Source organism: Trichomycterus rosablanca, chromosome 18 (genome assembly GCF_030014385.1).
Source record: "Trichomycterus rosablanca isolate fTriRos1 chromosome 18, fTriRos1.hap1, whole genome shotgun sequence".
Taxonomy (NCBI): domain Eukaryota; kingdom Metazoa; phylum Chordata; class Actinopteri; order Siluriformes; family Trichomycteridae; genus Trichomycterus; species Trichomycterus rosablanca.
The window spans coordinates 22,353,548-22,367,584 of record NC_086005.1 but is presented as its reverse complement, the minus strand read 5'-3'; the positions used below and the strand labels follow the sequence as shown (position 1 = coordinate 22,367,584).

General features: G+C 41.4%; 1 protein-coding gene across 4 annotated transcripts in view; it reads right to left on the bottom strand.

Annotated features, from left to right (window-relative positions):
- psd3l (pleckstrin and Sec7 domain containing 3, like) overlaps positions 1-14,037 on the bottom strand; it is a 130,399-nt gene that overhangs the window by 105,083 nt on the left and 11,279 nt on the right. For all 4 annotated transcript variants that reach the window (XM_063014636.1, XM_063014638.1, XM_063014640.1 and 1 more), the window contains exons 2-3: positions 8,927-9,032; positions 5,037-5,811 (exon numbers count right to left, since the gene is read on the bottom strand). In XM_063014636.1, the coding sequence (XP_062870706.1) occupies positions 5,037-5,811; positions 8,927-9,032 (881 nt within the window). The remainder of the gene's footprint in view (positions 1-5,036; positions 5,812-8,926; positions 9,033-14,037) is intronic.

The window sequence follows — 14,037 nt, the reverse complement described above, 5'->3', positions numbered from 1 at the left end:
GTGCTTCTATATGGTAAGTGATGTTGATAAAATGGACAGTGAATGTAGAAACAATGAGGTGGTTTTAATGGCTGATCAATGTGTGTATAAATGTATATACAGTGTATCACAAAAGTGAGTACACCCCTCACATTTCTGCAGATATTTAAGTATATCTTTTCATGGGACAACACTGACAAAATGATACTTTGACACAATGAAAAGTAGTCTGTGTGCAGCTTATATAACAGTGTAAATTTATTCTTTCCTCAAAATAACTCAATATACAGCCATTAATGTCTAAACCACCGGCAACAAAAGTGAGTACACCCGTTAGTGAAAGTTCCTGAAGTGTCAATATTTTGTGTGGCCACCATTATTTCCCAGAACTGCCTTAACTCTCCTGGGCATGGACTTTACCAGAGCTTCACAGGTTGCCTCTGGAATGCTTTTCCACTCCTCCATGACGACATCACGGAGCTGGCGGATATTCGAGACTTTGCGCTCCTCCACCTTCCGCTTGAGGATGCCCCAAAGATGTTCTATTGGGTTTAGGTCTGGAGACATGCTTGGCCAGTCCATCACCTTTACCCTCAGCCTCTTCAATAAAGCAGTGGTTGTCTTAGAGGTGTGTTTGGGGTCATTATCATGCTGGAACACTACCCTGCGACCCAGTTTCTGGAGGGAGGGGATCATGCTCTGCTTCAGTATTTCACAGTACATATTGGAGTTTATGTGTCCCTCAATGAAATGTAACTCCCCAACACCTGCTGCACTCATGCAGCCCCAGACCATGGCATTCCCACCACCATGCTTGACTGTAGGCATGACACACTTATCTTTGTACTCCTCACCTGATTGCCGCCACACATGCTTGAGACCATCTGAACCAAACAAATGAATCTTGGTCTCATCAGACCATAGGACATGGTTCCAGTAATCCATGTCCTTTGTTGACATGTCTTCAGCAAACTGTTTGCGGGCTTTCTTGTGTAGAGACTTCAGAAGAGGCTTCCTTCTGGGGTGACAGCCATGCAGACCAATTTGATGTAGTGTGCGGCGTATGGTCTGAGCACTGACAGGCTGACCCCCCACCTTTTCAATCTCTGCAGCAATGCTGACAGCACTCCTGCGCCTATCTTTCAAAGACAGCAGTTGGATGTGACGCTGAGCACGTGCACTCAGCTTCTTTGGACGACCAACGCGAGTCTGTTCTGAGTGGACCCTGCTCTTTTAAAACGCTGGATGATCTTGGCCACTGTGCTGCAGCTCAGTTTCAGGGTGTTGGCAATCTTCTTGTAGCCTTGGCCATCTTCATGTAGCACAACAATTCGTCTTTTAAGATCCTCAGAGAGTTCTTTGCCATGAGGTGCCGTGTTGGAACTTTCAGTGACCAGTATGAGAGAGTGTGAGAGCTGTACTACTAAATTGAACACACCTGCTCCCTATGCACACCTGAGACCTAGTAAGACTAACAAATCACATGACATTTTGGAGGGAAAATGACAAGCAGTGCTCAATTTGGACATTTAGGGGTGTAGTCTCTTAGGGGTGTACTCACTTTTGTTGCCGGTGGTTTAGACATTAATGGCTGTATATTGAGTTATTTTGAGGGAAGAATAAATTTACACTGTTATATAAGCTGCACACAGACTACTTTTCATTGTGTCAAAGTGTCATTTTGTCAGTGTTGTCCCATGAAAAGATATACTTAAATATCTGCAGAAATGTGAGGGGTGTACTCACTTTTGTGATACACTGTATATTATACAGTGGGGCCAAAAAGTATTTAGTCAGCCAATGATTGTGCAAGTTCTCCTACTTAGAAAGATGAGAGAGGTCTGTAATTTTCATCATAGGTACACTTCAACTATGAGAGACAAAATGAGAAAAAAAAATCCAGGAAATCACATTGTAGGATTTTTAAAGAATTTATTTGTAAATGATGGTGGAAAATAAGTATTTGGTCAATAACAAACAAGCAAGATTTCTGGCTCTCACAGACCTGTAACTTCTTCTTTAAGAAGCTCTTCTGTCCTCCACTCGTTACCTGTATTAATGGCACCTGTTTGACATCGTTATCTGTATAAAAGACACCTGTCCACAGCCTCAAACAGTCAGACTCCAAACTCAACCATGGCCAAGACCAAAGAGCTGTCGAAGGACACCAGGAAGAAAATTGTAGACCTGCACCAGGCTGGGAAGAGTGAATCTACAATAGGCAAGCAGGTTGGTGTGAATAAATCGACTGTGGGAGCAATTGTAAGAAAATGGAAGACATACAAGACCATTGATAATCTCCCTCGATCCCGTGGGGTCAAAATGATCATGAGAACGGTGAGCAAAAATCCCAGAACTACACGGAGGGACCTGATGAATGACCTGCAGAGAGCTGGGACCAAATTAACAAAGGCTACCATCAGTAACACACTACGCCGAGAGGGACTCAAATCCTGCAGTGCCAGGCGTGTCCCCCTGCTTAAGCCAGTACATGTCCAGGCCCGTCTGAAAGTTTGCCAGAGAGCATATGGATGATCCAGAAGAGGATTGGGAGAATATCATGTGGTCAGATGAAACCAAAATGGAACTTTTTGGTAAAAACTCAACTCGTCGTGTTTGGAGGAAGAAGAATGCTGAGTTGCACACTATACCTACTGTGAAGCATGGGGGTGGAAACATCATGCTTTGGGGCTGTTTTTCTGCAAAGGGGACAGGACGACTGATCCGTGTTAAGGGAAGAATGAACGGGGCAATGTATCGTGAGATTTTAAGCCAAAACCTCCTTTCAGCATGACAATGATTCCAAACACACCGCTCGGGCAACGAAGGAGTGGCTCCGTAAAAAGCATTTGAAGGTCCTGGAGTGGCTTGGCAGTCTCCAGACCTCAACCCCATAGAAAATTTGTGGAGTCCGTGTTGCCCAGCGCCAGCCCCAAAACATCACTGCTCTAGAGGAGATCTGCATGGAGGAATGGGCCAAAATACCAGCTACAGTGTGTGCAAACCTGGTGAAGACTTACAGGAAACGTTTGACCTCTGTCATTGCCAACAAAGGTTATGTTACAAAGTATTGAGTTGAACTTTTGTTATTGACCAAATACTTATTTTTCACCATAATTTACAAATAAATTCTTTAAAAATCCTACAATGTGATTTCCTGGATTTTTTTTTCTCATTTTGTCTCTCATAGTTGAAGTGTACCTATGATGAAAATTACAGACCTCTCTCATCTTTCTAAGTAGGAGAACTTGCACAATCAGTGGCTGACTAAATACTTTTTGGCCCCACTGTATATATATATATATATATATATATATATATATATACACAGTGTATCACAAAAGTGAGTACACCCCTCACATTTCTGCAGATATTTAAGTATATCTTTTCATGGGACAACACTGACAAAATGACACTTTGACACAATGAAAAGTAGTCTGTGTGCAGCTTATATAACAGTGTAAATTTATTCTTCCCTCAAAATAACTCAATATACAGCCATTAATGTCTAAACCACCGGCAACAAAAGTGAGTACACCCCTTAGTGAAAGTTCCTGAAGTGTCAATATTTTGTGTGGCCACCATTATTTCCCAGAACTGCCTTAACTCTCCTGGGCATGGAGTTTACCAGAGCTTCACAGGTTGCCACTGGAATGCTTTTCCACTCCTCCATGACGACATCACGGAGCTGGCGGATATTCGAGACTCTGCGCTCCTCCACCTTCCGCTTGAGGATGCCCCAAAGATGTTCTATTGGGTTTAGGTCTGGAGACATGCTTGGCCAGTCCATCACCTTTACCCTCAGCCTCTTCAATACAGCAGTGGTCGTCTTAGAGGTGTGTTTGGGGTCATTATCATGCTGGAACACTGCCCTGCGACCCAGTTTCCGGAGGGAGGGGATCATGCTCTGCTTCAGTATTTCACAGTACATATTGGAGTTTGTGTGTCCCTCAATGAAATGTAACTCCCCAACACCTGCTGCACTCACGCAGCCCCAGACCATGGCATTCCCACCACCATGCTTGACTGTAGGCATGACACACTTATCTTTGTACTCCTCACCTGATTGCCGCCACACATGCTTGAGACCATCTGAACCAAACAAATTAATCTTGGTCTCATCAGACCATAGGACATGGTTCCAGTAATCCATGTCCTTTGTTGACATGTCTTCAGCAAACTGTTTGCGGGCTTTCTTGTGTAGAGACTTTAGAAGAGGCTTCCTTCTGGGGTGACAGCCATGCAGACCAATTTGATGTAGTGTGCGGCGTATGGTCTGAGCACTGACAGGCTGACTCCCCACCTTTTCAATCTCTGCAGCAATGCTGACAGCACTCCTGCGCCTATCTTTCAAAGACAGCAGTTGGATGTGACGCTGAGCACGTGCACTCAGCTTCTTTGGACGACCAACGCGAGGTCTGTTCTGAGTGGACCCTGCTCTTTTAAAACGCTGGATGATCTTGGCCACTGTGCTGCAGCTCAGTTTCAGGGTGTTGGCAATCTTCTTGTAGCCTTGGCCATCTTCATGTAGCGCAACAATTCGTCTTTTAAGATCCTCAGAGAGTTCTTTGCCATGAGGTGCCATGTTGGAACTTTCAGTGACCAGTATGAGAGAGTGTGAGAGCTGTACTACTAAATTGAACACACCTGCTCCCTATGCACACCTGAGACCTAGTAACACTAACAAATCACATGACATTTTGGAGGGAAAATGACAAGCAGTGCTCAATTTGGACATTTAGGGGTGTAGTCTCTTAGGGGTGTACTCACTTTTGTTGCCGGTGGTTTAGACATTAATGGCTGTATATTGAGTTATTTTGAGGGAAGAATAAATTTACACTGTTATATAAGCTGCACACAGACTACTTTTCATTGTGTCAAAGTGTCATTTTGTCAGTGTTGTCCCATGAAAAGATATACTTAAATATCTGCAGAAATGTGAGGGGTGTACTCACTTTTGTGATACACTGTATATACACACTGTATATACACATATACAGTATATACTGTAGATTATACTATATATAATATATTTATTTTTATTTTTTTCCCCTTACCTGGGTAAGCAGTTTGGTGTGGCTTCGCTCTCAGGGCTCACTACACACACCTTTGGCACAAAAGCCCTGAGTTTATCATCCTGCTCCGGCCTCTCCATGTCTGGAGTAAGTTGCTCCCTCACTTCATCCTCTCCATTCATCACCACTGTTTCCTGAAACTGGTTCTCCACAAAGCGAATCTTTTTCTGGGGTTTCTCCCGCGCTCTCCCCACATCCAAGAAGGCACCAAAGATGCCGGGAAATTCTGCCAGGATTTTGCTGGACTCATCCAAAGCTGGATCCAACAGCTCTTGTGATGTTACTTCACTCATACCCGCTCCCTTTTCTTCCTCCTTCTTTTCCATAACGGGCACCGTTGCGGGTTTATTTTGGACAGCAGGAGCGTTGTCGGCATCTGGGTTGAGAGCGATGCTCATGCAGTGCGGGTCCTGAATCAGCGCCTCACACCACGAGTCCAACTGCACGTCACCCAGTTTTTCTAGGTCAGATGTGCCATTCTGCTGCTCTGTGGACTGACTTGCTGTGCTCAGTGGAGAGGGCAGCGTCACGTCGTTGTCACTGCAAGAGATCATAGCTGAGGTAGAGTCCTCCGACTGGCTGCCCCGCTTGGCTGCCACGGCATCCCGGGTGCGAGCCGCTAGGCCATTTAGCAGCTCGGCGAGCTCCCTGTCGATTTCCTGAAAGAACGAGGCCTCGTCAAGCTCATCCTCGTGGGTGGAAGGGTCGAGGTCTGTGCTGCCGGTGTCTAACTTGAGCTTTGAGTCAACTGTAGAGGCTAAACAGAAAACACAGGCTTAATCTATATGTTCACGAATAAATAAAATGGTCTATTTAAAAGTTTTCCATTTGAAATCCTAAATAACAGAAAAACTGAAATTAAAACAAAATAGAGCAATAATAAACCTGACTTTCAACTTTTTGCACATGGCATAACTTCTTTAACCAACTGGAATAACGTTACTCAATGGCTTCATAATAAACTTTTATAGTAATTGGTACACCACTGTAACCACACTATTTAAAAAAAATCTGAACCCCTTTATTCCCCCTTTATCTCCCAATCTAGCTAGTCATTTTCAAACCCTGATGGTGAATCCACTGTCTGTTGCACAACCCCTGATCTGCTAAGAGCCTGATCACCACACTCCTAAAGATATTAACTTAGTTCAGCTCGTATGTACACCACACTGCACAGCTGCACACGCATGTTCAATCTCATTATTTTAAAAGATGCTCTTTTTATTTCCTCAGTTAATGTGGTATATTTAGAGTACCTTTAAGAACTGTAACCAATTTTTTGGTAAAAAAAAAAAGTAAAGCATTTTATTATTTGTACTCCAAAACAATTATTTTCTGACCAAATCATCTTTCTTTTAAGCGTTAGTGACTCAGTCATCGTCAACTAAATGTTAATTCGCACAAGTCGATCATGAATAGCTGTAGTGTTGACTGAGAACAGAGCAGAACTGTTTCCACTTAATAAACAGAGATGAAGTGTGAAGGCTGTGAAAAAGACTTTAGTCCAAAACACTGCTGGCTGTACAGTGGACACTTCCAAAACCCCAAAAAGGAGAACATCAGACCCCAAAAAGGAGGGCATGACAGTGGGTAATTAAGACGGCCAGTTCTTGAGATCATTGACAAGCTCCTCCCGTGTAATTCTGGACTGACCTCACCTTTCTCAGAATCATTCTTACCCCACCAGGTGAGATCTTGCATGGAGCTCCAGAGCGAGGGTGATTGACTGTGATCTTGTATTTCTTCCATTTTCGAATTATCGCACCAACAGTGGTCTCTTTCTCACCAAGCTTCTTGCTGATGGTCTTGTAGCCCATTCCAGCCTTGTGCAGGTCTACAATCTTGTCCCTGACGTCCTTTGATAGCTCTTTGGTCTTGCCCATGGTGGTCGAGAGATTTGAACGGAAGAAACTGATTCTGTGACAGGAGTCTTTTATACAGGGACAGGACTAATTTGTGTGCCTCATGGGCACATAACCGGTCTGTGGGGGTCAGAATTCTTGCTGGTTGGTAGGGGATCAAATACTTATTTCCCTTAATTAAATACAAATTAATTTATAACTTTTATTTAATGTTTTTTTTCTGGATTTTTTGTTGATATTCTGTCTCTCTCTGTTAAAATAAACCTTCCATAAAAATTATAGACTGTTCAAGTCTTTGTAAGGGGGTAAACTTACAAAATCAGCAGGGGATCAAATACTTATTTCCCCCACTGTATAGGGCAGGAGAACTGAAGTTAACCCTTCATGTATAGAAAGCATTGTGCATTAAAGCACCATGACTGTAAAGAAGCAGGTTTTACAGCTACTCGTAACTCATTACATCAGCTCATTTAGCTAAGCTTGAACAAATCACTGAGTTTCAAAAGATTTACAGCAGAGCCATCATAACCTGTGCAGGTTAGGTGTTTAATGCAAATAATTTCACAATCTTCAGTTACTAGTATCGAAGATTCTGGCCTAGTCATGTGTGTGTACGTATCAGAAACTGTTATGCACTTTCTCATGTCATTCCAAGCCGTCGAACCTGATCTGATCTGTCAGGAAGTGAGATTAACAGCCGTTACACTGTTCAAATAGCGAAAAAACAACACAAATAAAAAGCTTTGTCTGAAGTAAGCCTCCCATTATTCTGTTTAAAGCAAAGGTTTGGTAAAAAGCAAAGCAACACTATACTTCACTTAACCCAAATACACTTGCTCAGCCAAGCTAAAGCTTTATGTTTCTTTACCACTTCAGTTACCTTGCTGAACGCCACACTACACCGTCAACACCTTGGGACACACAGGACTTTATTTATTATTTATGATACACATTTGCACATTTAAATACCCACTTAGACTCTACAAATACTTCTTTACTTGTACATATCTATATAATTATATGATACATATCTAGCTATTCCCATTCTTATTTACACATGCTTATATGTGTCAGTCAGTCAGTAAGTCAATCAGTGAGTCAGTCAGTAAGTCACTGAGTCAGGGAGTCAATCAAGTAGTCAGTCAGGGAGTCAGTAAGTAAGTCAGGGAGTCAGTAAATCAATAAGGGAGTCAGTCAGGGAGTCAGTAAGTCAGTGAGTGAGTTAGTCAGTAAGTCAGTCAGGAAGTCAGTGAGTGAGTCAGTCAGTGAGTCAACAAGAGAGTAGTCAGGGAGTCAGTCAGTGAGTCAGTCAATCAGCACACCAGTCAGGGAGTCAGTCAGTGATTCAGTCAGTGAGTCAGTGATTCAGTCAGGGAGTCAGTCAGTCAGTGATTCAGTCAGGGAGTCAATGAGTCAGTCAGTGAGTCAGTCAGTGAGTTAGTCAGTCAGTAAGTCAGTGAGTCAGTCAGTGAGTTAGTCAGTCAGTAAGTCAGTGAGTCAATCAGTGAGTCAGTGATTCAGTCAGTAAGTCTATCTGTCTGTCTGTCTGTCTATCTATAAGGCTAACAAGAAATGTCAATCAGTGTAGTCTCATTTTAATAAACAGATAAACAAACTAGCAGTATATATTATGTTTGCTAGCATAGCCTACACTAATAAATAAATAAATAAACAGAACACCTTTTGAGTTTGGAATGAGACACACAGAAAACAGACTAATTAAATGTTCTTTAATTTTCTATTGACAAATAATGGGCACACCCTACAGATAAAAACCCCTCATTTCAACTATCGGACACCAAATTCATTGTTTGATGTACAAAATTTGGCTTGTAAATGTGATTTGTTGCCAATTTCTATTATTACACATTTTAGCACTATTAAAGGCACTGAAAATTCTGTATGATGTTCAACTTCCCAGCCAGTTACGACATCATTTTGCATTAGCCAATTTGAATTATATTTTGACAGTCTTTGATCTAAAAGAAAATAAGCTGAAAAATATCTTACCACCGCCTGATAAACTCGAGTCTTGTGTTCCAAAAAGAAACTCGTACTTGGCCTTGGCAACACTCTGAGCATGTGAGGAGCTGTTGACCCAAAGAAACGTTTCAGCCTGTAGAAAGAGATTAAAACACACGGCAACATCTGTGAAAAGCTTCCCTGTAAAAAATGTTTTCATCAGTTAATTACGTTCTTCTGCGTTCATGAAGAGATTTTTTTATAATAAACAAACATCAATTACAGAAATGAATCAGAAATGAAAAAAAAATCTTAAAAATTGTTGTATATGCTGAATATTGGCTTTTGAGATTGACATTATGATTTAAAAGATTGTAGTTTATTGTTTAAATGTATACAATTTAGGTTTTACTATTTAAGTGGAGCTAAAATCACCTTTAAATGTTTTATCATGTGTTTACATAGCACATAGTGGTGATGCAGAACACACCTTTTTTTTTTTTTTTTTTTTTTTTTTAAAGAAAGTGTTTGCTCTCAGTGATACTGGCTCCTGTAATCAAACTGTAACTTGTAACATGTTCCAGTAAAATATGTTTAAAAAATTGCAAATATAAACAATTAAATCAAGTTTAAACCCCACAGGATGTTAATTGTAGACCTACACTGAATGCAATGAAATGGATGATTTTAAACCATCTTTAAATGTTTTACCATATGGACACACAGCACATAGTAGTGATGTAGAACACAACTTTTGCATTTGCTCTCAGTCATTCTGGCTCCTGGTAATCAAACTGAAACGTATAACAAGTTCCAGTAAGAACATGTAAAAATGCAAATAAAAAGAATTAAATCAAGTTTTAAACCCAGTTTGTTTATTTTAGACCTACACTACATAGCGGTGATGTAGAACTCAACTATTTTATTTTATTTTTTTATTTTTTTACCCCTTTTTTCTCCCATTTTTAGCGCATCCAATTGTTCAATTAGCATCGTGCTTCCTCTCTGTCTATGCCGAACCCTGCCCTGACGGAGGTGATTGAAGCTAACCCGTATCCCCTCCGAAACACGAGCAGCAGCCAGATGCATCTTTGCCACCCACACATTGACGAGTTTGGCGCCACCTAGCGTTGCATGCGGAGAGACACACCCTAAGGGCACCCTCTCCCATCTCTGTGTAAGCGCCTCCAATCAGCCGGCAGAGAACGCAATCGCATTCTGACAGAGAGAGACCCACATCCGGTTCTTTGTCCCACCCCCCACATGAGCAAGCGGCCAATCGTTGCTCATATAGCCACTCAGCTTCGAACCGGTAAAGCAAGGCTGGATTCGATACGACGCTTCTCAGAATCCAGCCCTGGTTGCAGCGCGTTTCTTTTTACCGCTGCGCCACCTGAGCGGCAACTTTTTTTTTAAGAAAGTATTTGTTCAGTGATATTGGCTCCTGGTAATCAAACTGTAAATTATATGTTCCAGTAAAAACATAAAAAATGCAAATAAATCCTATGTGGCGCAGCAGGATATTCCGCTAGCAGATCAGTGTCAAGATTCCTCGGTTCGAATCACGGCTCTGCCACTGATCAGCTGGGCGCCATCTAGTGGGCACAATTGCAGCAGCGGAAGACAGACTGACTACACTGATTCGGGAGAAAAAGGGAAGAAAATGCATACATAAAACAGTAAAAAATGCAAATAATTTTAGACCTACACTGAATTCAATTAAATGGATGATTATCATATAGATACATAGCACATAGTTGTGATGTAGAACACAACAAAAAAAGAAGGAAGGGTTCACTCTCAGTGAGTTTAATCAAATTGTAACTTATAATAGTTCCTGTAAAACTATGTTGAACAATTCTCAAATAAAAACAATTAAATCAAGTTTTAACCCAGTTTGTTTATGTAAGAACTACACTGATCGCAATTAAATGTAGGATGTGACACACACAGCAGGTCCATCTTTTAAATACACCGATACAAACTTCAGGCTACAAGCTGTGCAAGTTCCCAGACTAGTGAAATGTTGCTATGGCTCCCTTAAGACGTACCAGCAACGCCAATAATGTGCACATATACTCAGTCCCCACTGACTGTTTTAAATCGAGGGCTTTTGTAGCTTTTCAGTAACTGAGACAATTACGAAAAAGCTTGAGCTGTTTAAAAAGTGAAAAAAAGTAAAAGCAGTGTGTAAACATGTTCTGCCAGTACAGTTCAGTTGATGACTCAATAATGATGACAAATATTTACATTTTATCATGAATGTTTTAAATTTATATTGTATTTTTCCCCTAATTTTCCTCCCAATGTAGTGCATTTTGCTTCCTCACAACTGCTTCTGACTTCTACTCCTGACCGAGGAGAGCCGTGACTAACACACGCCCCCTCCGACACGTGTGCAGTAGCCGACTGCATCTTTTCACCTGCACGAGAACAGTTCATATGAGTAACGCACTGATCCCCACTATCCCACGTCTCTGTTCAGGTGCCATCGATCAGCCAGCAGAGGTCTAACTGGATCAGTTATAAGGAGCATCCACTCTACCAACGAGCTAATCATTGTCCGTATAGGCGCCAAGCCTGTCAGTAGCAGAGCTGAGATTCGAACTCATGAGTTGAATTATCAGGTCTGGTGTGATAGCATGTTTTACTGCTGCGCCACCCGAGCTCCTAAATTGCTGCTATTCAAATGAATGAATTTTAAAGACGTATTTTACTGACAGCATTAACTGAACAGTTAAATTTCTAGTACTTTTGCTATCCTGTGTACTGAAATATTGGATCCATAGAGCAGTTTTGATACTTTACATGACTGTCCATGCTGTACAGTTCAAACACTAACTGCTTCTTTTAGTTTCTTAAAAATGACTTAGAACCTCGTTGGAAACACATTATGTGTCAGTCTACCTTTTTATAGTCACAGACCAGAGTGAGTGTAAAGTCCTTTCACTTATCAGTACACTGTTAACACATACCTGAGGTTCAAGAGGCCGTCTGTCAGACCCACCAACAATCCAGCGTTAAAGTCACCAACCTGCAACCTTCTGACTACTACCACTGAGCTACCACTGCCCTTTAATAGCAGGTTATACTGCTAACTGCTAATAAACAAAGGTTAATGTTTAATATCCTTTAATACACTTCCAGTGCATATACACAAAAAACATGCCAGTAGGTGGACTGTCTACTCACCAGGCATGAGTGAGTGAGTGATCAGGTGAGTAAACAGATAAAAGTCTGCCTTACTTAAAATATATAGACACATTACAATTCACATCTCTTATTACCAGTCACTTTATTAAAACATCTATCCAATCGGCCAGTTATATGTCTGCTGTGTATGTGTAATGCATTAAAAACATCCAGTAAGCGACAGTTCTCGGGTCAAATGTCTTGTTCACACACAAAGGACAAAGGACAAAAGTCAGACTTGTTTAAGCAGACAAGAAGGCTATGGTAACTTGACCTTCCTAACAAAATGAATCTTCTTGCACATGGATGACACATGGGCTTAACGGACCTCTTGGGTATAGTATTCTTCCGGTTCTAAGTCTCGTCTTTCTTGCGCCAGATGAACCGCTGATCCATATGGCCAAACAGTTCCAGATTCATCACTCCATAGAACTGCTTCCCAAAAGTCACTGACCCTAGAAGTCGACCCTTCCTGTGCTTCTAGGTCAAGAGTGGTGGGCATCGTGGAGTTCAGCCATAAATTCCTTGGTTGCTACTGACCCTCATCAGGTCATCCTGTATGTCTTTTTCAGTAACAAGGGTTTTTTTCTTATTGTCCTGATGGGATTACTAAGGCCTTTTGGGCTTTAGTCCAAAGCCAGGCATTTTTGCTGCTGCACCATTGGGTTGAAACTTCCAGACAATACTCCTAATGGAATGTTCAATGATCTCTCAGCTTTTGTGACAGCTTCTTAGTGTTGACCATGGTTGCAACACACCTTAAACACACAGCACAGCTGAAGCGAATTAGGGTCATTATTGAGTTCCCAATGGTTTAATCATGTTGTAACCCAACTTTAGGTCATACAGACTAGCAGTGAGTTTTAAAATCAGCGATATTACATAGGGGGGTTGAATAATTGTGACTTGGCTGTATTAACAAAATATCCTGCTACTCTAAAATGCTGATAAAGACTTCATTTATTTTATTTATTTTTGCATTTTCCCAATCTAGTCGTTTACAATTACCTAATTGCATTTCGCTTCCTCTCTACTGTTGCTGATCTCCACTCCTGACCTGAAAGGGCCGTGACTAACACATGCCCCCATCTGACACGTGTGCAGCAGCCGACTGCTTCTTTTCACCTGCATGAGCGAGTTCATATACGGCTGTATCGCATTGATTAATTCACGCACTGATCCCCATTGTCTCTCGTCTATGCACAGGTGCCACTGACCAGCCAGCAGAGGTCGTAATTGCATCAGTTATGAGGAATCCTGTCTGGCATTTAACCCAACGGAGGAGCCGATCATCGTCCTTGTATGTACCCAGCCTGGCAGAACTCACAAGTTTGAGCTGTCAGGTCTGGTATGCTACCATATTTTACCACTGTGGCACCCGAGTGCCTGATAAAGACTTTATCTGAAGCAAAATCTAACTCTGAAAAAAAAAGTCATATAGTTACAAATCAGTATTGTGACTATGTGCAACTGACAAATCTGCAGCATGATGCTATCGTGGACCATACTCTCAAAGTCATGCCTCAAAGAAATAAAGGAATGAGGAGGGGGGGTCAAATTCAGTATGTTATAGTATTTTTTTGTAGAGTGGCCGGTTAGGGGATGAGTTTTGCTTGCAAACATTCTTTGAGTTACATAAGGCTACGGTAAGGAAGTTTGAGTGATAGCAACACTAACAAAACTCATTTCTTCCTGCTTCTCAGAAATTACCTACACGTACAAAATACACACATTATATTTTCACCAGATTACAACATGTGATAACAAACTTTCAATCTGACGTGTTAGACATTTAAAAACTAATTTGCTAAAGACATCTTTCAGCATCTTTAAAAGTTACAGTGAAATATTGTGTTTTATTTGATCGTCCTAATGTTTGCTTAAGAGCGAGAATAAAAACCTGATGAGTGGCGAGTCAACATAAGGCCAAGTGTAATTAAATATCACTGTTTTCCCAGCTTCAATAT